This window comes from Lolium perenne, chromosome 4, assembly GCF_019359855.2.
Source record: "Lolium perenne isolate Kyuss_39 chromosome 4, Kyuss_2.0, whole genome shotgun sequence".
NCBI classification, from domain to species: Eukaryota; Viridiplantae; Streptophyta; class Magnoliopsida; order Poales; family Poaceae; genus Lolium; species Lolium perenne.
Genome location: NC_067247.2, coordinates 133,320,586 through 133,346,492, shown reverse-complemented (window position 1 = coordinate 133,346,492; position 25,907 = coordinate 133,320,586). Strand labels below are relative to the sequence as shown.

At 43.1% G+C, this 25,907-nt stretch overlaps 2 protein-coding genes across 2 annotated transcripts; one reads left to right on the top strand and one right to left on the bottom strand.

The window, feature by feature from the left end:
* Positions 1–7,372: 7,372 nt before the first annotated feature.
* Positions 7,373–11,018, top strand: LOC127293957 (uncharacterized). The gene is made up of 3 exons (XM_051323680.2): positions 7,373–7,569; positions 7,698–10,410; positions 10,502–11,018. The coding sequence occupies exons 2-3, from the start codon at positions 7,728–7,730 to the stop codon at positions 10,879–10,881; spliced, it is 3,063 nt and encodes a 1,020-aa protein (XP_051179640.1). The 5' UTR covers positions 7,373–7,569; positions 7,698–7,727; the 3' UTR covers positions 10,882–11,018.
* A 6,881-nt stretch (positions 11,019–17,899) lies between these two features.
* On the bottom strand, positions 17,900–18,781 carry LOC139839129 (uncharacterized). Its single transcript, XM_071829174.1, has 3 exons — positions 18,598–18,781; positions 18,294–18,506; positions 17,900–18,214 (listed from the first exon to the last, which is right to left on the bottom strand). Exons 1-3 carry the CDS (start codon positions 18,769–18,771, stop codon positions 17,900–17,902), a joined length of 702 nt encoding a protein of 233 aa, XP_071685275.1. The 5' UTR covers positions 18,772–18,781.
* Positions 18,782–25,907: the final 7,126 nt, after the last annotated feature.

The window sequence follows — 25,907 nt, the reverse complement described above, 5'->3', positions numbered from 1 at the left end:
AAGTCGGAAGTCCTATTGCAACAATCTTATGGTTAAGCAAGCGCAACCTTCTCTCTATGAGGAACTTGCAAAACTCAACCTTGAGATTGTTCCTAGTGGATTCCTTGCTAATCTAGAGGTGAAGCCCTCTCTTGAAGACCAGATCAATAAGGCTCAGAAGCAATATTCTGGCATTACCGAGATCAAGAAGAGCATTGCTAGCGAAGTTGCTAAATGTTTCTCCATTGATGATCAAGGTACCGTTTATTTCGGTAAGCGTCTAGTCGTGCCGGATAAATCGGATCTCAAAGAACTAATCGTTAAAGAAGCTCATGAATCACCACTCTCCATCCATCCTGGTAGTACCAAGATGTATCGGGATCTTCGCCAAAGATTCTGGTGGTCTGGGATGAAACAAGAGATCGCTAAGTTTGTTGCTGAATGCGACGTTTGTCGTCGCGTAAAAGCTGAACATCAAAGACCTGCTAGCACTCTGCAACCTCTATCAATTCCAGAGTGGAAATGGGATGAAATTGGCATGGATTTCATTACCGGTCTCCCCAAGACCAAAAATGGAAAAGATGCAATATGGGTAGTGGTTGACCGTCTATCCAAGGTTGCTCATTTCCTTCCTATTCGGGAAGATATTCGTGCTAATCAACTGGCCGATCTATACACGTCCCGGATAGTCACTCTTCATGGTGTTCCCAAGAAGATCATCTCTGATCGTGGAAGCTTGTTTACTTCCAAATTTTGGGAAAGTTTTCAGAAAGCTATGGGAACTCGTCTTTCCTTCAGCACCGCCTATCATCCTCAAACCGGTGGTCAAACCGAAAGAGTGAATCAAATTCTTGAAGACATGCTCAGGGCCTGTGTTATATCCTTCGGTAAAGATTGGGAAAAGTGCCTTCCATTTGCCGAGTTCACCTATAACAACAGCTTCCAATCTAGCCTGGGCATGGCACCTTTTGAAGCTTTGTATGGCAGAAGGTGTAGAACTCCTTTGAACTGGTCCGAAATTGGAGAAAGAAAGTTCTTTGGACCAGATATAATCAACGAAGCAGAAGATCAAGTTCGCATCATACGCGAGCATCTGAAAACTGCTCAGTCACGTCAAAAGAGCTATTATGATCGCCATCATCAAGAAGTGAAGTATGAAATTGGTGATCAAGCTTATCTTCGGGTCACTCCTCTCAAGGGTGTCCGTCGTTTCGGTATCAAAGGCAAACTAGCACCTCGCTACGTTGGTCCTTTCCGTGTCCTTGCCCAGCGTGGTAATGTTTCCAACAAGTTGGAGTTACCTTCCAATTTTCCTGAAGTTCATGATGTCTTCCATGTGTCGCAACTTAAGCGTTGCTTCAAAGATCCTATCCGTGGTGTTGATCACGAGACTCTTGACCTTCAAGAAGATCTAACTTATCGAGAACATCCTGTTCGTATCCTTGATGAAGCCGAGCATAAAACTCGACGTCAGAGCATCAAGTTCCTAAAAGTTCAGTGGTCTAATCATTCTGAGCAAGAAGCAACCTGGGAACGAGAAGATCGTTTACGATCCGAGTACCCTTCCTTCTTTTCTAAAATCTAGGAATCTCGAGGACGAGATTCTTGTAAGGGGGTAGAGTTGTAACATCCCAACCTTGTTATCATAAATAAATGAGTGTTCATGTGCATCTCATGCATGTAGTTTGAGTTTGAACAAAGTTTGCATCTCCATTTTTGAATTATGCAAATCCCTCTCTATCTCTTTCTCATTCAAATCTTCCATGTTTTTAATACTAAGCAACATGGTTTTGTTGTTTCTCAATAAGGCCATGTGTGTTTAGAAATATCACTGAAAATTTTGAGTTTCCAAAGCAAATTTAAACAGATTCAAATTTGAATTGAATTGGAGAAATAGAAAAAGGAAAAAAGGAAACAAATAGAGGGAGAACCCTCTCTCTCCCTCTCCCTAGGCGCAGCCCATCTCTCTCTCTCTTTCTCCCTGGCTCGGCCCAGATAGCCCAGCAAGCAAGCAAACCCAGCCCAGCAATCTTTGCAGGGGGCTTTCTGCAAAATGGTCATCGTCCCCGCGGCTCAAAGCAGCTGCCTGGCAGCAGCGCGGCCACCCGATGGTCGCCGGCGCGCCAAAATCCCCGCCGCCGCCCCCGGTGGCCTATAAAGTCTTCTCCACCGCCGCCCGGAAGCCCTAGCTCCACTTCTCCCCTTCCCCGCGCTCTCTCGCGCCCCCGAGAGCAAACCCTAGCCGAGCATCTGCGGGCCGGCCACCGTCGATTCCGGCGCCGGCGAGGCTCCCCGGCCGCCGCCGACCTCTCCATCGCGTCGAGGGTGAGCCGCTGCACCTCCCTATCCCCTCGCCTTGCCCCCGCTCTCTCCCTAGCATCGCCGCGCCGCACCACCTGCCCCGGCCGCCGCATAAGCTCGCCGCCGGCCAAGCTCCGGTGGCCTATTTTGGGCGGCGCCGACACCAAATAGTTCGCCTCGTCGAGCAGCCCAGTTTCCCCTCTGCACGCGCTCGATTAGTGGCCGAATCTCCCGATTGCAAGCCGAGCAGAGCTCACAGAGAGCCATGCCGCCGCTGACGTCATCATGACGTCAACGTGACGTCATTAAGTGTTTTTCTATTTTCTGTAATTTCAGTAAATCATTTCTGTATTTCTTTAATTAGGAAATAATATGACATGTGGGTCCACTGGTCAGAATTTTAATAATTTCATAAATGTTTAGAAAAGAATAAAATTATGACATGTGGGTCCAACTTTTATTATTTTATATAATTTTCAGAAATTGTTATAAAATGAATTAAACTTTGGAAATTCATAATTAATTCATTTTAAATCAGAAAAATGCAAATAATATATCAAAATAACCAGAAAAACATTTCCTAATTGCTTATCCATGTTTCATACATGCTTGAACCAATTAATTATGAGCCCTAGTAGAAACCCTAAATCGACCCCTCTCATGTGCCGGAGTCGATGCCGAACCCCTCTTTTTCAGTCGATGCACCTAGGGTTTAACCGAATCCCTTTAATATGACATGTCATCATATTGTATGTGCATTGCATTATACCATGTCTTGATTGTGCTCTTCCTTTCCGGTATTTGGTTCTTCTCGATAGGGACCGAACGCGAGCCTGAGATCAACGCCACCGAAGAGCAGCACCAGAACAATGAGGGACAAGGCAAGCCCTAACCTGGTTCATATATGGTTTCAAAATGCTTTTACTTCTGGTTCTTACATATTGCCTCCGCTTCAAATATGTTTTATCAGCAGTGGTAGATATCCTATGTGTGCATATTCCATCTTTGTAGCCCAAAGTTCCTGATCCACCGCTCCCAGCAAAACTAGGTTGAGCTTTGTTTGCATCGCTAGAGCCATATATATAATATGCTTAGCCCTGCTTAGCTGTTGAAGTCTGGTCCATCCGGTTGATGAATCAGAGCTACGAATGAACCTAGTTTGACAGGATGACGTGGTAAGATCAGTGATGATGTTAATAAACATGCTAAAGGCTTGGATGGGCCGCCACATGGGGATGTGGTGATTTGACTCGTTCTCGCCGATACTAGGACCTGAGTTCTTGCCTCTGGAACCAAGACTGAGCGTACAGCCACACGGGGCCCATGGGAACCCCTTGGCCCGAACTTACCTAGCTTACCCATGAGTCAATCAGTTTGCGAGTTCCATTTGCCATACGCATGGGGGAAAGGTGGAAAAGGTTTTCAAAGTGCATCATACAGGGCGTGGCTAGGGTGAAGGATGCTGGAGGCATTGAACTGGATCCCCTGCGCATAATGACCGGGACCGCCTCGGAGAGTGGCTACCTACGATGACGGAGCTCCCCAGTTAGTTTGACTCATGGAATAGGCGAAGTAAGGGAAAGGTTTTGTCGACCACCCTCTGCCAGCACACCAAGGAAGTGTGTTATACTAGTGGCGCTAAGAGTCGGTCGGCGCGTGTGGGTAAAGTTGTACACCCCTGCAGGGTAAATCTTTTCGAAAAGCCGTGTCCACGGTTAAGGACGACTTGGGAAAGGACGTGATGATCATAGACAACTTGAACCTGATCGTAAAACTTGATATCTATGTGTGAATAAGGATCCCTTCTCAGGGTGTCGAGGGGGTGATCCTAGGTAACAGGTTCAGGTGATGATGAAGATTCGGTGGATTCAACATGATGATCGTAGAGCTAGAGTTGATATCGCTCTCTTATCCCTTTTGAAAATGGTCTGAATAGACGAGCTTCTGCTCCCTCCTGTTTACAAAGGAAAACTGGCTTTCCGCAAAATAAGCTCCACATAAAGCCTCGCATACCCGCTTTGCTAACAGGTTGTACTAAGTCTTGCTGAGTCCATGTACTCAGCCTTGCATGCTTTGTTTCAGAGGAAGTCCTTCCAACTGATGGCGGCTTCTACCTTGACGTCGACGAGTAGTTCGGAGTTCCTCAGGCGGCAGCCTGAGACTTATGGGCTGGGACGTCGCCTTATGTTATGGCCTCTTAGGCCCTTTGCAGTCTTGTTATATAGATAACATAATTTGCTTTCCGTTGCTTGTTAGATTGTGGTCAGTGACCTCTGCGTGTAATAAATTTGGATCTTAACTCTGCTAAGAGTTGTAATATATTTGCTTTGAGTCGTAGAGTCACTGTTGTGTTACCGATTCTCACCCTGTAGGCCCTAGAGATCTAGGTTAGGCTTATGCCAGATGTGATATCTGGGTTTGTCTAGCCCTGACCTCCGGGGTCGCGACAGTTTAACCCCAACTGTGGCACTTGTTCAGAACTTGGGATATACATGGATCAAAGTCGCTGTAAAGAAATCTTATACGGTGGTCATGGGACGGATTAATTCTGTAAAACTCCTCATGTGAAGAGTGACTTTAAACAATCAATATATTTGTTCTCAAAATCCGGACCACTAGTCTAGGAGGCGCTGTCTGAAGGATACACACTGTCCCAAGTTTACCAGCACGATTCACTAAACTATAGCCAATGTTCTTTATATAGTATTTTGGAGGAATATAGCCAAGCTTGTGCCAATAAAATCGTGGCAAGGGAGCTAAGACATCTTTGGTTTCCTTAAGCCTTTGACCAGCCGGTCAGTGGGTCTCATCCTAGTTCAGAAAAAAACTGATCAGAAGAAAATGATCAGCTGACCAGTGTAGAAACCACTTCATGGATCTATGCATTGTAGGAACCACTTCATGGATCTATGCATAGTTCAAAAGTTGGAGTCAACTAGCATTGTAGGAACGCACCCAATACATGCATGAAAGCATGTGTTCTGAATAAAGTTGCCTTGATTTGATTCTCAAAGAACAAAGTCTGATTTGGTGGTGTGATCGGTGCTATTTTTGTTTTCTGTCCCTTTGCAACTAATAGTCAAGGCCTGAAAGTTTCAGAACATGTGTAGTCCTTCCAATCATGTCTGAGCTGAGATAGAAATGTAGTACTATTCCAATTTCCAAATTGGTTCATACTGCAAATGTTGGTACTGGTTTTGCAACTTGCAGCAATTGCATGCGTATGTGTGACATACCCTACTTGTTTTAGCTTATTTTTAGATGGATCTGCTCATTCATTTAATTTCACATTTTCTAGGTCAGACCATTGATATTTGACAAAGCTACAGATGACAAACTGCATCAGGAAGAACAGTCTGTGTGTTGCAATACTTCAAGCAAGCTCAGTACATGTTGAGCAATGGGCCATATTTAGTATGATGCTTTACATGTCGAAAGATAATTCAGGACTAGCTAATTATCAAACATTTATAGCTATATCTTAATACTATGTAGTTTAAACTGAAACAACTCAGATTTTGCTATGATATTGCTCTGTTGATTGTTTAGATCATGAGATGCATTACAATGTGAATATGATTGGAACCTGATATTTTACTCTAGTATTTGAATTTGGCATGAATAGCAACCTGCGATATTGGGGAGAATCGCTCCCTCATGCCTTTAGTCACCAAGGTCCATAATTTCTTGGTTATAGAAGTGTCTGGTCATCAACTAGTACACGGTGACTAAAGCTTTTAGTTACCAACTTACCATGCATCCATTGGTTTGAAGAGATGGCTAGTCATGGACTACCACACAGCGGCTAAATACTTTTAGTTATCATGCAGCTAGACCTTCATGAAGAAGTTAAGAAGAGCCATGTGAAAGTAGATTTCCCAGCAGGAAATATGCAGAGGGAGCATCTCCATTCGTTGGTCACATGAATGCTGCGGCTCAAGTGTTGAGCCTAGATAAATGGCTATATGCCTATATCATTCATGAGAAGCCAAGCAAATGTCCAGATCCAAGCCTGGAAGTTCCACGGGCTAGGATTAACATTCTGAAGAAAAAATAACCTGGCATTTCCGACTCAACATATTCCGTGCAGCCGCAATGAAGATTTCCATGGAGAAGCCAAAAAGTACCATGTGAAAGGAGATCTTTCATCAGGGAGACTGCAAATGTAGTTATTGGTGACATTCCCGTAAAAAAGTTATTGGTGATATGAAGACTCCACACGCTCCTCCGTTCTATAATTCTTGTCGTGATTGTAGTTTAAGATTGAACTAGAACCATGACAAAAATTATGGAACTAAGAATAACTGAACCCAGGGAGTGCTAATTTTTTTTCCAATGATAGGTGGGAGTCCCAAATTAGAGGTCCAAATCCAGTTGATCGAGGTAAGAGTTTCCATGTGCTGAAAAGCCAAAGAGTAGTAGTACTTCCGGTAGGAGTAGAAGACGCTGGGAAAACTATAATCTGAACCTGGCCTTAAAATCCGGGCTACTAGTCTAAATGGTGCTGTCCCAAGCATACCCACTGTCCCAAGTTCACTCCGAGGAGTCACTGCAAATAGTCAAGGTTGTGTTGATAGTATATTGTGAAAACTGAGCCAAGGTTGTGATGATAATATTGTGGATACTAGCCAAGGCTTGGCTGCCAAGGCATCTTTCATTTTTTATGAGCATCCGGCCGGTCGATCACGTCATACTTTCAAATAAAAGGACGAACGTGGAGTCATTTTCAGCATTCCAGTATACCAACAACCACACCCTGGATTCTATGGACAAGTGACATACGAATAGTAGAGTCAACTATCATGGAATGGAACGTCATAGAATGTGTTTTCAATGAATTTGCCTTGACTTGAATGCCTATTAGCTAGAGAGAATGGAGTCCTACAAAAGACAGAGAAGAAACGGACATTCTCTCCAGACTCACCTCGATCGGTCTTGTTTACTGACCAAGCTCTTCGCCGGCTATTGCTTCATCGCCATCGGAGTCTCCACCGTGCCGCCGTAGCTGCCGGGTGGCCGTCCGTTTTGTCTCTAGCCGCTGATATTGATCACCCAGCCATAGGCAAGTAAGCTTCTCTCGTTTAATCATCTGTTCTTGCTATTCTCTTTTGCTTTTCTTCACGAACTGCATCCATCGTCGTTCTCTTCTTTTACATAGGGACGTGAAAAAAAGTCATGAGTGTCGCACATATGTACAGTAGCAAAGTCTTCCATTTATTCTGAATGAAGCTTCCCGAAGAATCTTGACAAAGGGAGGTTTAGCTGCAAGTGAAACTAAATCATTTTCAGGTAAACTACATATAAAATTAATCATGTTATTTGGATGTTCGAATGTTTTTTCTGACTATCTAAATATCACCCTTAATCTATTTCATGTTGTTTATGCATATGAATATTTATGCGTATGAATATTGTAGAGATCCGGCCAGAGTAGCATATACAAGACAATGAAGGATACTGTCGTTGGGCAGCTTCTCATGCTGCTCATAGCTTCCGGTGCTGCACAAGCCATCGCCAGCTCCACCCTTGGGAATGAAACAGACCGGATTTCCCTGCTTGAATTCAAGAAGGCCATCCTCCTCGACCCACAGCAAGCCTTGGTGTCCTGGAATAAGAGCACTCACCTCTGCGACTGGGAAGGCGTCTCCTGCAGGACCAAGGATCCACGCCGTGTCGTCTCTCTTCGCCTTGCGAACCGAGGACTGGTTGGGCAAATCTCTCCTTGGCTTGGCAACCTGACGTTCCTGAGAAATCTAGCCCTGCCGACGAACATTCTTACTGGGAAAATCCCTCCGTCCCTTGGCCGCCTTCGTCGCCTTCAAACACTCTACTTGAGCAACAACACTCTCCAGGGGATCATTCCCAGCTTTGTCAACTGTTCCGGACTCAAGGTTCTGTGGCTGAACAACAATGGTCTGACTGGCCAAATCCCCTCAGATTTCCCTCCAAACATTCAACAGCTGCAGTTTTCGTCAAACGATATTAGTGGAACTATCCCCCCTTCTCTCACCAACATCACAGTGCTCAAGAAGATTAGCTTTGCGTTTAATCGTATCCATGGCAGCATCCCTGATGAGCTCGCAAAGTTGGACGGGCTAGAGATTCTGTACGTGGGCAGTAATAATTTGGTTGGCAGATTTCCAGCAGCCATCCTTAATCTTACCAGTCTCATTGGCCTGGGACTCAATACCAATATGTTAGGTGGTGAGCTGCCTCCTGATCTCGGCAACTCTCTACCTAATCTCCAAATACTCTCGTTTGCCCAGAACTTCTTTCATGGCAAAATCCCACATTCGTTTGTAAACATGTCCAATGTACAAGTATTCGACATATCAACGAATAATTTTACCGGGGTTGTGCCAAGCTCCATCGGCAGACTCTCTAAACTTGTCGAGTTCAGTATTCAGATGAATAAACTCGAAGCAAGCCACAAGCAAGAGTGGGAGTTTATGATTAGCTTATCCAACTGTACTGAGCTACAAGTTCTATCGTTAGCAAGCAATCACTTACAAGGTCATGTGCCAAGTGCGTTGAGCAACCTTTCCATTCAACTTCAGCATCTATATTTGGGACAAAATCAATTGGAGGGAAGTTTTCCTTCCGGCATAGCCAACCTCCCAAATCTGATCATTATGGGATTGGATTACAATCGATTTACAGGCATGGTGCCACCATGGCTTGGATCTTTCAAAAAATTGCAAAAACTAAGCTTATCCACTAACATGTTTACAGGCAACATTCCTTCTTCCCTTTCCAACTTGTCTCAATTAACAGAACTCCTTCTAGACACAAACCGATTCAGTGGGCACATACCCACAGGCTTGGGAAACTTTCAATCGCTTGCAACACTAAGCATTTCCAATAATAATCTTCATGGTGGGGTACCAGAGGGGATCTTCAGAATCCCAACAATCGCGCAAGTTGGGTTATCGTCTAACAACCTTCATGGGCAACTTCCTGCCGAAGTAGGCAAAGCCAAGCAGCTCATGATTTTGTTGCTTTCATCCAACAAGTTATCTGGAGATATTCCTAGCACTTTGGGCGATTGCAGAAGTTTGGAAGACATTGAGTTGGACAACAATATTTTCAATGGAAGCATCCCGACTTCATTTGGCAACCTATTTAGCCTAAAAATTCTCAACTTGTCATACAATAACCTAACTGGACCAATACCAGATTCTCTTGGCAAACTTGAGCTTCTTGAACAACTAGATTTTTCATTCAACCATCTTGAGGGTAAGGTTCCAATACATGGAATATTCATGAACACAACTGCCACGCATATTGATGGAAATAAGGGCCTTTGTGGTGGTTCAGCAGACTTACACTTGCCTGCATGTTCTGTACTGTCTTTAAGTTCATCAAAACACAACCTATCTTTAGTACTCAAAGTAGCGATCCCACTCACCTGTATCCTTTCACTTTCTATGGTGATCTTTCTCTTATTTCAATGGAGGAAAAACTATATGAGAAGATCTATGCATATGTATTCGCCCTCATTCGATAGCAAATTCCCAAAAGTTTCTTACAAAGACCTTGCCACAGCAACAGATGGATTCTCAGCATCCAATTTGATTGGGAAGGGAAGATACAGTTCTGTGTATAGAGGGGAAATACTTCAAGATAAAAATGTGGTTGCCGTAAAAGTATTTTGCTTAGAAACAAGGGGAGCCCAAAAGAGCTTCATTGCAGAGTGCAATGCGTTGAGAAATGTTCGACACCGTAATCTAGTCCGTATCTTAACTGCATGTTCTAGCATCGATTCTAGTGGAAATGATTTTAAAGCACTAGTGTATGAGTTCATGCCAAAAGGGGATTTGCATAACTTTCTATACTCAATGGAAGACGATGGGAACTCTTCAAAATTACGCTACATATCACTAGCTCAAAGGTTAAGCCTTGTGGTAGATATATCAGATGCAGTTGCGTACCTGCACCATAACCACCACGGAAGTATTGTTCATTGTGATCTCAAACCTAGCAACATTCTTCTGGATAGTGACATGGTAGCTCATGTTGGAGATTTTGGACTTGCAAGGTTGCAAGTCTATCCCGAACCATCATCCTCTGGTAACTCGACATTGAGTTCTTCGGTTGCGATAAGGGGAACCATAGGATATGTTGCTCCAGGTATTCTCAAATTTTGTATCGCTGTGTTTTGCTTCCTATTCAACTTGAAATCTGGTGATTTAACCGATATCTTAATATGTGCAATCTACAGAATATGGCGGGGGTGGTCAAGTTTCTACTGCCGCAGATGTTTACAGCTTTGGGGTCATTCTACTCGAAATATTCATCCGAAAGAGCCCAACAGATGACACGTTCAAGGATGGATTGAGCATTGCAAAGTTTGCAGAGATCAACTTCCCTGACAAGATGTTGCAGATTGTCGATCCACAATTGGCACAAGAGTTGTACCTACGCCAAGAAGCTCCCGTGGCTGATGACAGTGCAGTACATTGTTTACGTTCTGTGCTTGATGTTGGCCTTTGCTGCACCAAGTCATCTCCAAGAGAACGCATCAGCATGGAGGAGGTGGCTGCCAAGCTGCATCGGATCACGGACGCATCATGCATATATGGGAACTTGAGAGGAACCTGAAGTAGTTGAACGGTTGCAGAACTGGGCCCCAAAAATTTGCAAAAGAATTGTCTTGTGGACCTTTTGTTCTCTTCGAATGACTAGCCACTCTCTGTTTTTTAATATGTAAATGGTCTAGTTCAAGAAAACAAAGATATATATATATTTATATATATATATATATATATATATATATATATATATAGAGCAAGACTATTCTCGAACCCCCCTTAAGAGTGGTTCTAGAATAGCTATTCTAGAACCCCCCCAGGATGTTATAGACTAGTTATTCTACAACCCATCTCTAAAGACCTTCTAAACCCGACACAACCACCCAATCCCATCCAACCTTCCGCCGGCCCAACCCTCCGACCTCCCGCCAACCCCACCCCACCTAGCTACGACCCGCCAACCCCACTGCCCATCGACCCCACCCTACCTCTCGTCGACCCTACCCCACCACCACCACCCACCAACCCCACACCTCCAACTTCCGAAGATCCCACCCACACCACCTCTCGATGACCCCACCCTACCTTACCTCCCGCCGACTCCATCCCGCCTACTATCAAACCCACGCCACATACCGCCGAACTCATTTTTGAAAGTTCGCTTCATTTTTTGGAAGTTCGCTTCATTTTTCGGAAGTTCACTTCACTTTTTTGGGAAGTTCACTTCATTTTTCGGAAGTTCACTTTTCTTTTTTGGGAAGTTCACTTCATTTTTTGGGAAGTTCACTTCATTTTTTGGGAAGTTCACTCATTTTTCGGAAGTTCACTTTACTTTTTTGGAAGTTCACTTTACTTTTTTGGAAGTTCACTTCATTTTTTGGGAAGTTCACTTCATTTTTGGAAGTTAACTTTACTATTTTCGGAAGTTCACTTCATTTTTTTGGGAAGTTCACTTCATTTTTCGGAAGTTCAATTTACTTTTTTGGGAAGTTCACTTCATTTTTTTGGGAAGTTCACTTCATTTTTCGGAAGTTCACTTTACTTTAGTCGGAAGTTCACTTCATTTTTTTGGGAAGTTCACTTCATTTTTCGGAAGTTCACTTTACTTTTTTTGGAAGTTCACTTCATTTTTCGGGAAGTTCACTTCATTTCTCAGAAGTTCACTTTAGTTTTTTGGAAGTTCAGTTTACTTTTCCCGGAAGTTCACTTCTTTTTTGGGAAGTTCACTTCATTTTTCGGAAGTTCACTTTACTTTTTTGGGAAGTTCACTTCATTTTCGGGAAGTTCACTTCATTTTTCGGAAGTTCACTTAACTTTTTTTCGGAAGTTCACTTTACTTTTTCCGGAAGTTCACATTACGTTTTGTCAAACAAGCTGAAATACTTTTTTTTGTCAAAATTCACTTAGGTTAAAACAGTAGTTCACTTTGTATACTACGAGGAAGTTCACTTGGCACCACGTAGAAGTTCACCTTTTTGCACGCCGATAAAATTACTTCTTGTGGGAATTCACTTTTGTAAAAAAAATGAATTTCACTTTGTACCGCGTGGAAGTACACTTTCCATCTCATGGAAGTTCACTTTAAAATATGTCGTACAACTACATTCTGTTGAAATTCACTTTGGTCAAAATGACAGTTCACTTCGTAACGTCCTGAAGTTCACATTGTACCTCGAGGAAGTTCGCTGTAAAAAATTCAAAACGAAAAAGTTGCACCTAATCAATATCTTTTCAACAAAATTTCAGTTGGAACATTCCGACAAGTGGTTCGGAAATAAATCCCCAAAAACAGTAAATAAAAATAAGAAATAAGGAAAGTAGAATCATGTTTTTTTCAAATCTGCTCTTAAACTGTGAATAATTGGTGAAAAAATTATATATATAAAAGTTGCGCCTAGTCAATAGCTTTCCAATGGCATATCATATGGATCAATCCAATAAACCGTTTGGAAATTAGACCTAAAAAACTGCACGAAATTAGTGAAATCCACGAAAATGTTATTTTGTATATTCGAAATTATTTTTAAACAATAAAGAATTTGGAAAAACAATGAACACGAAAAAGATGCGAAATTACAATACGAATCCAATAGTATATTATATGCATCATTCAGATAAGCGATTCAAAGATTAAATTAAAAATACTGTCCGCATAAACATTTAATTCTAATGTTCCGGAAAGTAGAATTATGTTTTTTCAAATCTGCTCTTTAACTGTAAATAATTGGGGAAAATGATCTATATGAAAAAGTTGCGCCTAGTCAACAGCTTTCCAATGGCATATCATATGCATCAATCCGATGAACCGTTTAGAAATTAGACCTGAAAAACTGCACGGAATTAGTGAAATCCGCGAAAATACTGTTTTGTATATTCAAAATTATTTTTAAACAATAGAAAATTTGGAAAAACAATGAACACGAAAAAGATGATAAATTACTGTACGAATCCAACGGTATATTACATGAATCATTCCGATAAGCGATTCAAAGATTAAATTAAAATTACTGTCCGCATAAATATGTAATTCTAGTGTTCCGGAAAGTAGAATCATGTTTGTTTTTCAAATCTGCTCTTAAACTATAAAGAATTGGAGAAAACGATCTATATGAAAAAGTTGCGCCTAGTCAATAGCTTTCCAATGGCATATCATATGCATCAATCCGATGAACCTTTTGGAAATTAGACCTCAAAAACTGCACGGAATTGCTGAAATCCGCGAAAATATTGTTTTGTATATTCAAAATTATTTTTAAACAATAGAGAATTTCGAAAAACAATGAACAAGATAAAGATACGAAATTACTATACGAATCCAACGATATATTATATGCATCATTCCGATAAGCGGTTTGAAAATCAACATGAAAATATTGTCTGCACGAATATGCAATTCTGGTATTCCGTTGAGAAGTTCACTTGTGAAACACGCGGAAGTTCAGAAAGGGTTCGAGAATAGTTATTCTCGAACCGGTTCGACAATAGCAGACATATATATATATATATATATATATATATATATATATATATATATATATAGGAAACATGCCCGTGCGTTGCAACGGGTTAAAAATATTAATCATTTAATGAAAAGCTTTGGCGTCACCCAAATTTTGCCGAAAGTCGATCGATATGCACGTGAACCTAGCCTCAATTCACCATTTTCCCCATTATATCTTCGACATCGTATGTGCAGATCAATTCCAACATAAGCTTAAAAATAAACTATCAATGTGTTAATTTCAATAGCTTTTTCTAAAAAAGGCTCTTTAGTTTGTACTTACACTTTAATGAACTCTCCAATCGAAATACTTGGATTCACGGGTCAGTAAATTTTTTTTTTTGAATTTTTTTTTAGTGATTTCCTGTAACTACAGAACGATACAACACAAATATTCACATACGCATAATAATAATTCATACAACATACTTAAAATACACATTTTTTACTTACTTGGATGGAAGGGTTCATAAGGATGTCGAAAACAGATATTGAACGTACCTTATGGGCTTATGGCTCGCTGTGTTTAAGCGTTGATACCGTCTTGCGTTGAAAGGCGACTTGCTAAGCAGTCTAATGGTTCTTTTTTCCATGAAAAATTGCATATCCCAGCAGAGTCGATCCCAGCTTATGCAAAAGAAAAATCCTTACTAAGCAATAATGGTTCTGGCAAGATTCACACTTCCTGGTCGTGGCCCAATCCAAAAGAAAAAGAAAATGGCTTGCCAGTTGCCACGGAAGAACCAAAACTGCAGTGCCCCTCGCCTCCTCGCTCTCGCCGAGATTTCCCCTTTCTGCAGATCTCCTCAATCACGGCCCTACTTCTGATCTCTCTTCTCTCGCTCCGTTACCACGGCTAAGTTTCCCGGGTCCGAATCAAACGAGGTTACCCCCATCACTCCATAAGCCCTGCCTCCCATAGCAAGATCTGTACCTGGAGTTCATGCCGGTGATGTTCTACACCTAGATTCGAAAACAAGTGAAGAGTATAATTTTAAAGCGGCCGGCGGCAGCGGCGAAGTCGCCAGAGAAGTGCACAGCAGTGTCATCAGCGCGTGCGACAACTCGACGGTCAGTCGACGAACGACAAACACGAGAACTCCAACGAACTTTGAAACCCCATGCGACGCTGCCGCTGGGGAGGAGGTCGAGCCCCAAGGTTCGACGAGTTCGTCCGCCGAACGGAAGCTCTAGGACCCCTGCACTGCGACGTGGGCCTCGCCGTAGGAGTCGAGTCTGCCCTCGCGGCGGATGAGTGAAAGGTGTGCTCGCGGCAAAAGTCACGGGACGGACTCGGTGCTTGTCATGTCCTGGCGTGGTTCTCGACGACGGCGCTGAGGAGCTGCAGGTTCCGGAGAAATCCGTCCGCGTCGCCGGAAGGTCTGGGAGTATGGAGTGGTAGAAGATACAAAATCGGGATCTCGACGAATAGCTCGATTGAGCTTCCATGGCTAGCGAACTCCGGAAAATAATGCTATTAATTTGGCGGAAAATTTTCTATGATTTCTGTGGTAATCGTGTGCAGGGGAGAGATACTATATATGGACAGATTCTAGCGAGGAGGTGGCAACAAGAAGTTTGGATTGATTTGGTAGGAACTCTGGTTTGCATAGGAATCGAGTTCTTTACGAATTCTTGTTCGCGTGCGGGACAGGAGAAAGGTAACGAACGGTTTTTTACTAAGCGGTGGCAATGTCCTGTAATTATGATAGAAAAATAGGGGCAAGAAAAAACGGACGAACAAGAAACCTTATTTTCTTTACTAATGGTTCTTTTTTCCATGAAAAATTGCATATCCCAGCAGAGTCGATCCCAGCTTATGCAAAAGAAAAATCCTTACTAAGCAATAATGGTTCTGGCAAGATTCACACTTCCTGGTCGTGGCCCAATCCAAAAGAAAAAGAAAATCGCTTGCCAGTTGCCACGGAAGAACCAAAACTGCAGTGCCCCTCGCCTCCTCGCTCTCGCCGAGATTTCCCCTTTCTGCAGATCTCCTCAATCACGGCCCTACTTCTGATCTCTCTTCTCTCGCTCCGTTACCACGGCTAAGTTTCCCGGGTCCGAATCAAACGAGGTTACCCCCATCACTCCATAAGCCCTGCCTCCCATAGCAAGATCTGTACCTGGAGTTCATGCCGGTGATGTTCTACACCTAGATTCGAAAACAAGTGAAGAGTATAATTTTAAAGCGGCCGGCGGCAGCGGCGAAGTCGCCAGAGAAGTGCCACTACAGAAATGTTACTCTACGCCGACGGCCGGCTGCCCTCGGCGTAGCCACGCCTTGCCCTCGGCGTAGGCTACGCCGACGGCAGCCCTCGGCGTGTCGCCTCGGCGTCTGGGTCCCTCGGCATAGGTAGGTGGGCCGTCGGCGTAGAGCTAACCCTCGGCGTCCTGGCTTTATGCCGACGGTGAAGAAGCCCCTCGGCGTTGACGCCGTCGGCGTAGCGTGGCGGCGCGCCGTCGACGTTAACGGAGCGGCCAGAGACACCGACGGCCCAACCCCTCGGCGTAGAGAGACGGGAGAGGCGACGTGGCGCACGGAGGCGCACCCTAGCCAGAGGCTATGCCGAGGGCAACCCCCTCGGCGTATGCATGCCCCATGCAGCGCCACCGTGGACACGCGGCAGCACCTGGCGCGTCGGGCTACGCCGAGGGCAACCCCCTCGGCATAGACCTGACCATATGGCCCTATGTCAGGGTCAATGCCGACGGCATTACCCTCGGCATAGGAGCCTGCCATTTTTTTTCTGTTTTCCAGTTCCAGTTCCAGTTGCAATGCAATCCAGTTCCAGTTCATATAATCGACCAAATTCGACCAAATTCACATAAATATCATATAATCGACCAAATTCATCCAAAATCAACCAAATGTACCATAATTCATCCAAAATCACCATAATTCACATAAATAGCATGAAATCCACATAGTAGCATACATGGTGAATGTAGTAGCATACAAGAGGAGAGTGCCATGTCATCCAATACATAGTAGTAGCTAGCAAATGATGGCAAGCAAGAAGCCCGGTGCTGACTAGCGGAGGAAGGACCCGGGCGGGGTGTGTCCGCCCACATCGTTGGCGAAACGAGCAGCCCGGGGTTTCGCTCCGGTAGAAGCTGCAGAAGAACCACCTGGAGAAGGACCGGTAGCACGCCCAGGAGAAGTCGACGGAGAGGCACCGGGAGTAGTCCCAGGAGTAGTCAACGGAGAGACACCAGCAGAACGCCCAGGAGACCGACCACCTTCATGAACCGGTGTGACCTCGCGCCCACCCGGCGATGCCTGGTTCCCGGACCATCCCGTTCCCTACGTGTTCCCTACATGTTAGCAACTTGCGAGGCAAAGGAAAGTGGTAACTACCGGTTTGGCAAAGAACTTACCTCCGGTGTGGATCTGTAGTAAGTCGCAGCGAAAGCTGCCCTCGATGGCATGATAGGCATGTCCCCCGCCACGGTAACTCGAGCCGGTGGCGGTGTACCAGTAGACATAGAGATCATCATTTCCTGCAAGATAGGTTACAAGTTAGGCTTTGCAGAAATAAAGCATCAAACTGAGACTTGTCATCTACTTGCGCGAGAAGGAAGATTCAGACTTACTGATATATACGTCATATAGGCCGTATTCTGCCTATTCCACTGGGCAGCGGCCTGCTGATACGCTTCATTGCAGGCTTCGAAGGCCGCCTCGAAGTCAGGCTACAATTTCAGAAACAATGAATCTCGTAAACACTTAGCCATGTAGGAAGGAAAACCGGAAAGAGGATGAAAATGAGGAAACTTACATCGTAGGCGGGTGGACGAGCAGGCCGTGGACGAGGCTGGGGGCTGTCGGCGGTGAGGGTATGCTTGAGGCGCGTGTAGCTCGTGGAGTGGGTAGGCTTGACCGCCTTATTCATCCAAGGGAAACGGCCATGCGGACGCCCGTGCCCCGACAGGACCAACGACTCCTCGTCGACCGGAATGGTCAAGGGGTCATCCACCTCGGGGTGACGAGACTTGACCATGTCGCAGTAGTCCTCCTTGGCGGCCTTGGCATTGCCGTAGTACTGTGGCTGAGGCAATGCGGGATTGGGCTTCTGCTTCGTCCGCATCATGTCATATATCCGGGCATCATGAAGCACCACCCCTGTGGTGCCTCGGCCACCTGCATCGCGAAAAGAAAAGTTAAGCGTACCACAAATGAGACATGGCGGGAAATGAATGAAGGTCGTTCCATGTATATACATACCTTTTTCCCCTTGAAGCGGGTGTAGTCGCGGTTTCCCGCGCAGTGTGTGCCACCGGTGCCTCGGTTCTCCATGTTACGCCTCGACACGGCTGCAAACTCCTCGTCCTGCCTGAGCCACCTCGCCCTAATCAGCTCCTCCCATGCCTCCCTATGCTGCTCGGCCCACTCCGGACAAACCTGAAAACGCAATACTCAGCTCAAGATAATTCAATGAAAACTTAGCAGCAATGTAGAATCTCATTGACATTTTACTCACCGACATGTACTCCTCAATGGTCATTGCCCATTCCTCCGTAGGCTCGTTACCAACATAGTACTCCTTCTTGACCCTCTTACCCTTGTTAGCCCAGAAGGCACTAGCGCTGGTGAACTTTTGGTTGTACCACTGCTGCGGTGTCAACCTCTCGCAAGCGCCACGCAAAGTGAGACGCGCCTGCGTGTCATGCTCCGGGTCCACACGATAGAAGCACTTCAATCATGCATAAATCAGTTGTGAAAGTCATGAGTTAGCACATTAGGGTCATCAACTATGAACGGTGCTCGAGAAATATATGCCTTACCCAGAACTTGGTGGTCACAGCCTCAGCAGCTGTCGCGAAGCCTACGGCAGGGGCATCCTCATAGTCCGCCCAAGTAGTGGCTAGCTTCGTCGGGCCACCGGGGACCGTGCTAAGGGGAGTGTATCTGCCGGGCCAGAACTTCTTAATCAGAGCCCCAAGCAAGCTGTTAGGCATGCGGGGGGGCTTGGCATCTGATGGCGTGTATTTCACACGTTCGTTGGGCAACCCCAAGAGGAAGGTATGATGCGCACAGCAGCAAGTTTTCCCTCAGAAAGAAACCAAGGTTTATCGAACCAGGAGGAGCCAAGAAGCACGTTGAAGGTTGATGGCGGCGGGATGTAGTGCGGCGCAACACCAGGGATTCCGGCGCCAACGTGGAACCTGCACAACACAACCAAAGTACTTTGCCCCAACGAAACAGTGAGGTTGTCAATCTCACCGGCTTGCTGTAACAAAGAGTTAAACCGTATTGTGTGGAAGATGATTGTTTGCAGAAAACAGTAGAACAAGTATTGCAGTAGATTGTATTTCAGTAAAGAGAATTGGACCGGGGTCCACAGTTCACTAGAGGTGTCTCTCCCATAAGACGAACAGCATGTTGGGTGAACAAATTACAGTTGGGCAATTGACAAATAAAGAGAGCATGACCATGCACATACATATCATGATGAGTATAGTGAGATTTAATTGGGCATTACGACAAAGTACATAGACCGTCATCCAACTGCATCTATGCCTAAAAAGTCCACCTTCAAAGTTATCATCCGAACCCCTCCGGTATTAAGTTGCAAACAACAGACAATTGCATTAAGTATGGTGCGTAATGTTACTAGTTACTACATCCTTTAACATAGCTGTAATGTTTTATACCTAGTGGCAACAGCACAACACAACCTTAGAACTTTCTCACTTGTCCCTGTGTCAATGCAGGCATGAACCCACTATCGAGCATAAGTACTCCCTCTTGGAGTTACAAGCATCTACTTGGCCAGAGCATCTACTAGTAACGGAGAGCATGCAAGATCATAAACAACACATAAGCATAACTTTGATAATCAACATAACAAGTATTCTCTATTCATCGGATCCCAACAAACGCAACATATAGAATTACAGATAGATGATCTTGATCATGTTAGGCAGCTCACAAGATCCGACAATGATAGCACAATGGGGAGAAGACAACCATCTAGCTACTGCTATGGACCCATAGTCCAGGGGTAGACTACTCACACATCACACCGGAGGCGACCATGGCGGCGTAGAGTCCTCCGGGAGATGATTCCCCTCTCCGGCAGGGTGCCGGAGGCGATCTCTGGATCCCCGAGATGGGATCGGCGGCGGCGACTCTGGAAGGTTTTCCGTATCGTGGCTCTCGGGACTGGGGGTTTCGTCACGGAGACTTTTTATAGGCGGAAGGGCAGGTCAAGAGTCGGCACGGGGGCCCCACACTACAGGCCGGTGCGGCCAAGGGGGGGGGCCGCGCCGCCCTATAGTGTGGCCCCTCCGTGGCCCCTCTTCGTCTCTCCTTCGGACTTACGGAAGCTTCGTGAGAAAATAGGCCCCTGGGCTTTGATTTCGTCCAATTCCGAGAATATTTCCTTACTAGGATTTCTGAAACCAAAAACAACGTAAAAACAGAATCGGCACTTCGGCATCTTGTTAATAGGTTAGTTCCGAGAAAATGCACGAATATGACATAAAGTGTGCATAAAACATGTAGATAACATCAATAATGTGGCATGGAACATAAGAAATTATCGATACGTCGGAGACGTATCAGCATCCCCAAGCTTAGTTCTGCTCGTCCCGAGCAGGTAAAACGATAACACGGATAATTTCTGGAGTGACATGCCATCATAATCTTGATCATACTATTTGTAAAGCATATGTAGTGAATGCAGCGATCAAAACAATGTATATGACATGAGTAAACAAGTGAATCATAAAGCAAAGACTTTTCATGAATAGCACTTCAAGACAAGCATCAATAAGTCTTGCATAAGAGTTAACTCATAAAGCAATAATTCAAAGTAAAGGCATTGAAGCAACACAAAAGAAGATTAAGTTTCAGCGGTTGCTTTCAACTTGTAACATGTATATCTCATGGATATTGTCAACATAGAGTAATATAATAAGTGCAATAAGCAAGTATGTAGGAATCAATGCACAGTTCACACAAGTGTTTGCTTCTTGAGGTGGAGAGAAATAGGTGAACTGACTCAACATTGAAAGTAAAAGAATGGTCCTCCATAGAGGAAAAGCATCGATTGCTATATTTGTGCTAGAGCTTTGATTTTGAAAACATGAAACAATTTTGTCAACGGTAGTAATAAAGCATATGCATCATGTAAATTATATCTTATAAGTTGCAAGCCTCATGCATAGTGTACTAATAGTGCCCGCACCTTGTCCTAATTAGCTTGGACTACCGGATCATCACAATGCATTGTTTTTACCAAGTGTCACAAAGGGGTACCTCTATGCCGCCTGTACAAAGGTCTAAGGAGAAAGCTCGCATTGGATTTCTCGCTATTGATTATTCTTCAACTTAGACATCCATACCGGGACAACATAGACAACAGATAATGGACTCCTCTTTTATGCATAAGCATATAACAACAATTAATAATTTTCTCATTTGAGATTTGAGGATTGTTGTCCAAAACTGAAACTTCCACCATGGAACATGGCTTTAGTTAGCGGCCCAATGTTCTTCTCTAACATATGCATGCTTAACCCTATGGTGGTAGATCTCTCTTACTTCAGACAAGACGAACATGCATAGCAAATCACATGAAATTCAACAACGAAAAGTTGATGGCGTCCCCAGTGAACATGGTTATCGCACAACAAGCAACTTAATAAGAGATAAAGTGCATAATTACATATTCAATACCACAATAGTTTTTAAGCTATTTGTCCCATGAGCTATATATTGCAAAGGTGAATGATGGAATTTTAAAGGTAGCACTCAAGCAATTTACTTTGGAATGGCGGAAAATACCATGTAGTATAGGTAGGTATGGTGGACACAAATGGCATAGTGGTTGGCTCAAGTATTTTGGATGCATGAGAAGTATTCCCTCTCGATACAAGGTTTAGGCTAGCAAGGCTTATTTGAAACAAACACAAGGATGAACCGGTGCAGCAAAACTCACATAAAAGACATATTGAAAACATTATAAGACTCTACACCGTCTTCCTTGTTGTTCAAACTCAATACTAGAAATTATCTAGACCTTAGAGAAACCAAATATGCAAACCAAATTTTAGCATGCTCTATGTATTTCTTCATTAATGGGTGCAAAGCATATGATGCAAGAGCTTAATCATGAGCACAACAATTGCCAAGTATCACATTACCCAAGACATTTATAGCAATTACTACATGTATCATTTTCCAATTCCAACCATATAACAATTTAACGAAGGAGAAACTTCGCCATGAATACTATGAGTAGAAACCAAGGACATACTTGTCCATATGCTATAGCGGAGCGTGTCTCTCTCCCATAAAGTGAATGCTAGGATCCATTTTATTCAAACAAAACAAAAAACAAAAACAAACCGACGCTCCAAGAAAAAGCACATAAGATGTGATGGAATAAAAATATAGTTTCAGGGGAGGAACCTGATAATGTTGTCGATGAAGAAGGGGATGCCTTGGGCATCCCCAAGCTTAGACGCTTGAGTCTTCTTGATATATGCAGGGGTAACCACCGGGTGCATCCCCAAGCTTAGAGCTTTCACTCTCCTTGATCATGTTGCATCATACTCCTCTCTTGATCCTTGAAAACTTCCTCCACACCAAACTCGAAACAACTCATTAGAGGGTTAGTGCACAATATAAATTGACATATTCAGAGGTGACACAATCATTCTTAACACTTCTGGACATTGCATAATGCTACTGGACATTAGTGGATCAAAGAAATTCATCCAACATAGCGAAAGAGGCAATGCGAAATAAAAGGCAGAATCTGTCAAAACAGAACAGTTCGTATTGACGAATTTTAAAATGGCACCAGACTTGCTCAAATGAAAATGCTCAAATTGAATGAAAGTTGCGTAAATATCTGAGGATCATGCACGTAAATTGGCTTAATTTTCTGAGTTACCTACAGGGAGGTGGACCCAGATTCGTGACAGCAAAGAAATCTGGAACTGTGCAGTAATCCAAATCTAGTACTTACTTTTCTATCAACGGCTTAACTTGGCACAACAAAACACAAAACTAAGATAAGGAGAGGTTGCTACAGTAGTAAACAACTTCCAAGACACAAAATAAAAACAAAGTACTGTAGGTAAAAACATGGGTTGTCTCCCATAAGCGCTTTTCTTTAACGCCTTTCAGCTAGGCGCAGAAAGTGTGTATCAAGTATTATCAAGAGACGAAGTGTCAACATCATAATTTGTTCTCATAATAGAATCAAAAGGTACCTTCATTCTCTTTCTAGGGAAGTGTTCCATACCTTTCTTGAGAGGAAATTGATATTTTATATTACCTTCCTTCATATCAATAATAGCACCAACAGTTCGAAGAAAAGGTCTTCCCAATATAATGGGACAAGATGCATTGCATTCAATATCCAAGACAACAAAATCAACGGGAACAAGGTTATTGTTAACGGTAATGCGAACATTATCAACTTTACCCAAAGGTTTCTTTGTAGAATGATCAGCAAGATTAACATCCAAATAACAATTTTTCAGCGGTGGCAAGTCAAGCATATTATAAATTTTCTTAGGCATAACAGAGATACTTGCACCAAGATCACATAAAGCATTACAATCAAAATCTTTAACCTTCATCTTAATGATGGGCTCCCAACCATCCTCTAGCTTTTTAGGAATAGAGGCTTCGCGCTCTAGTTTCTCTTCTCTAGCTTTTATAAGAGCATTTGTAATATGATGTGTAAAAGCTAAATTTATAGCACTAGCATTAGGACTTTTAGCAAGTTTTTGCAAGAACTTTATAACTTCAGAGATGTGGAAATCATCAAAATTCAAACCATTATAATCTAAAGCAATGGGATCATCATCCCCAATGTTGGAAAAAAATTCAGCGACTTTATCACGACGATTTCAGTTTTAGCAGTTTCAGGCAGTTTTTCGCGCTTTGCATTAGAAGTGGAAACATTGCTAACACCAATTCTTTTATTAGTATGAGTAGGAGGTGCAGCAACATGTGTAGCATTAGCATTACTAGTGGTGGTAATAGTCCAAACTTTAGCTATATTCTTTTCTTTAGCTAGTTTTTCATTTTCTTCTCTATCCCACCTAGCACGCAGTTCAGCCATTAATCTTATATTCTCATTAATTCTAACTTGAATGGCATTTGCTGTAGTAGTAATTTTATTATGATGATTCTCATTAGGCAAAACTTTTGATTTCAAAAGATCAATATCAGCAGCAAGGCTATCGACTTTAGAAGCAAGTATATCAATTTTCCCAAGCTTTTCTTCAACAGATTTGTTAAAAGCAGTTTGTGTACTAATAAATTCTTTAAGCATGGCTTCAAGTCCAGGGGGTGAACTCCTATTATTGTTGTAAGAATTCCCATAAGAATTACCATAGCCGTTGCCATTATTATAAGGATATGGTCTATAGTTGTTACTAGAATTGTTCTGGTAAGCATTGTTGTTGAAATTATTATTTTTAATGAAGTTTACATCAACATGTTCTTCTTGTGCAACCAATGAAGCTAATGGAACATTATTAGGATCAATATTAGTCCTATCATTCACAAGCATAGACATAATAGCATCAATCTTATCACTCAAGGAAGAGGTTTCTTCGACAGAATTTACCTTCTTACCTTGTGGAGCTCTTTCCGTGTGCCATTCAGAGTAGTTGATCATCATATTATCAAGAAGCTTTGTTGCTTCACCAAGAGTGATGGACATAAAGGTACCTCCAGCAGCTGAATCCAATAAATTCCGTGAAGAAAAATTTAGTCCTGCATAGAAGGTTTGGATGATCATCCAAGTAGTCAGTCCATGGGTTGGACAATTTTTAACCAAAGATTTCATTCTTTCCCAAGCTTGAGCAACATGTTCAGTATCTAATTGTTTAAAATTCATTATGCTACTCCTCAAAGATATAATTTTAGCAGGGGGATAATATCTACCAATAAAAGCATCCTTGCATTTAGTCCATGAATCAATACTATTCTTAGGCAGAGATAGCAACCAATCTTTAGCTCTTCCTCTTAATGAGAAAGGGAACAATTTTAATTTTATAATGTCACCATCTACATCCTTATGCTTTTGCATTTCACATAATTCAACAAAATTATTAAGATGGGCAGCAGCATCATCAGAACTAACACCAGAAAATTGCTCTCGCATAACAAGATTCAAGATAAGCAGGTTTAATTTCAAAGAATTCTGCTGTAGTAGCAGGTGGAGCAATAGGTGTGCATAAGAAATCATTATTATTTGTGGTTGTGAAGTCACACAACTTAGTGTTTTCAGCGTTGGCCATTTTAGCAACAGTAAATAAAACAAACTAGATAAAGTAAATGCAAGTAAACTAATTTTTTTGTATTTTTGATATAGCAAACAAGATAGCAAATAAAGTAAAACTAGCAACTAATTTTTTTGTATTTTGATTTAGTGCAGCAAACAAAGTAGTAAATAAAACTAAGCAAGACAAAAACAAAGTAAAGAGATTGAGAAGTGGAGACTCCCCTTGCAGCGTGTCTTGATCTCCCCGGCAGCGGCGCCAGAAAAAGAGCTTGATGGCGTGTATTTCACACGTTCGTTGGGCAACCCCAAGAGGAAGGTATGATGCGCACAGCAGCAAGTTTTCCCTCAGTAAAGAAACCAAGGTTTATCGAACCAGGAGGAGCCAAGAAGCACGTTGAAGGTTGATGGCGGCGGGATGTAGTGCGGCGCAACACCAGGGATTCCGGTGCCAACGTGGAACCTGCACAACACAACCAAAGTACTTTGCCCCAACGAAACAGTGAGGTTGTCAATCTCACCGGCTTGCTGTAACAAAGAGTTAACCGTATTGTGTGGAAGATGATTGTTTGCAGAAAACGAGAGCAAGTATTGCAGTAGATTGTATTTCAAGAAAGAGAATTGGACCGGGGTCCACAGTTCACTAGAGGTGTCTCTCCCATAAGACGAACAGCATGTTGGGTGAACAAATTACAGTTGGGCAATTGACAAATAAAGAGAGCATGACCATGCACATACATATCATGATGAGTATAGTGAGATTTAATTGGGCATTATGACAAAGTACATAGACCGTCATCCAACTGCATCTATGCCTAAAAAGTCCACCTTCAGGTTATC

Bases quoted from the DNA above. Each gene is read 5' to 3' on its own strand.
- LOC127293957 (XM_051323680.2), top strand. From the start codon at position 7,728: ATGAAGGATACTGTCGTTGGGCAGCTTCTCATGCTGCTCATAGCTTCC. The intron at 10,411-10,501 runs GTATTCTCAAAT...TGCAATCTACAG, and splicing joins CATAGGATATGTTGCTCCAG to AATATGGCGGGGGTGGTCAA.
- LOC139839129 (XM_071829174.1), bottom strand. From the start codon at position 18,771: ATGCCTAACAGCTTGCTTGGGGCTCTGATTAAGAAGTTCTGGCCCGGC. The intron at 18,507-18,597 runs GTAAGGCATATA...GCATGATTGAAG, and splicing joins CTGTGACCACCAAGTTCTGG to TGCTTCTATCGTGTGGACCC. The intron at 18,215-18,293 runs GTGAGTAAAATG...TTGCGTTTTCAG, and splicing joins CCATTGAGGAGTACATGTCG to GTTTGTCCGGAGTGGGCCGA.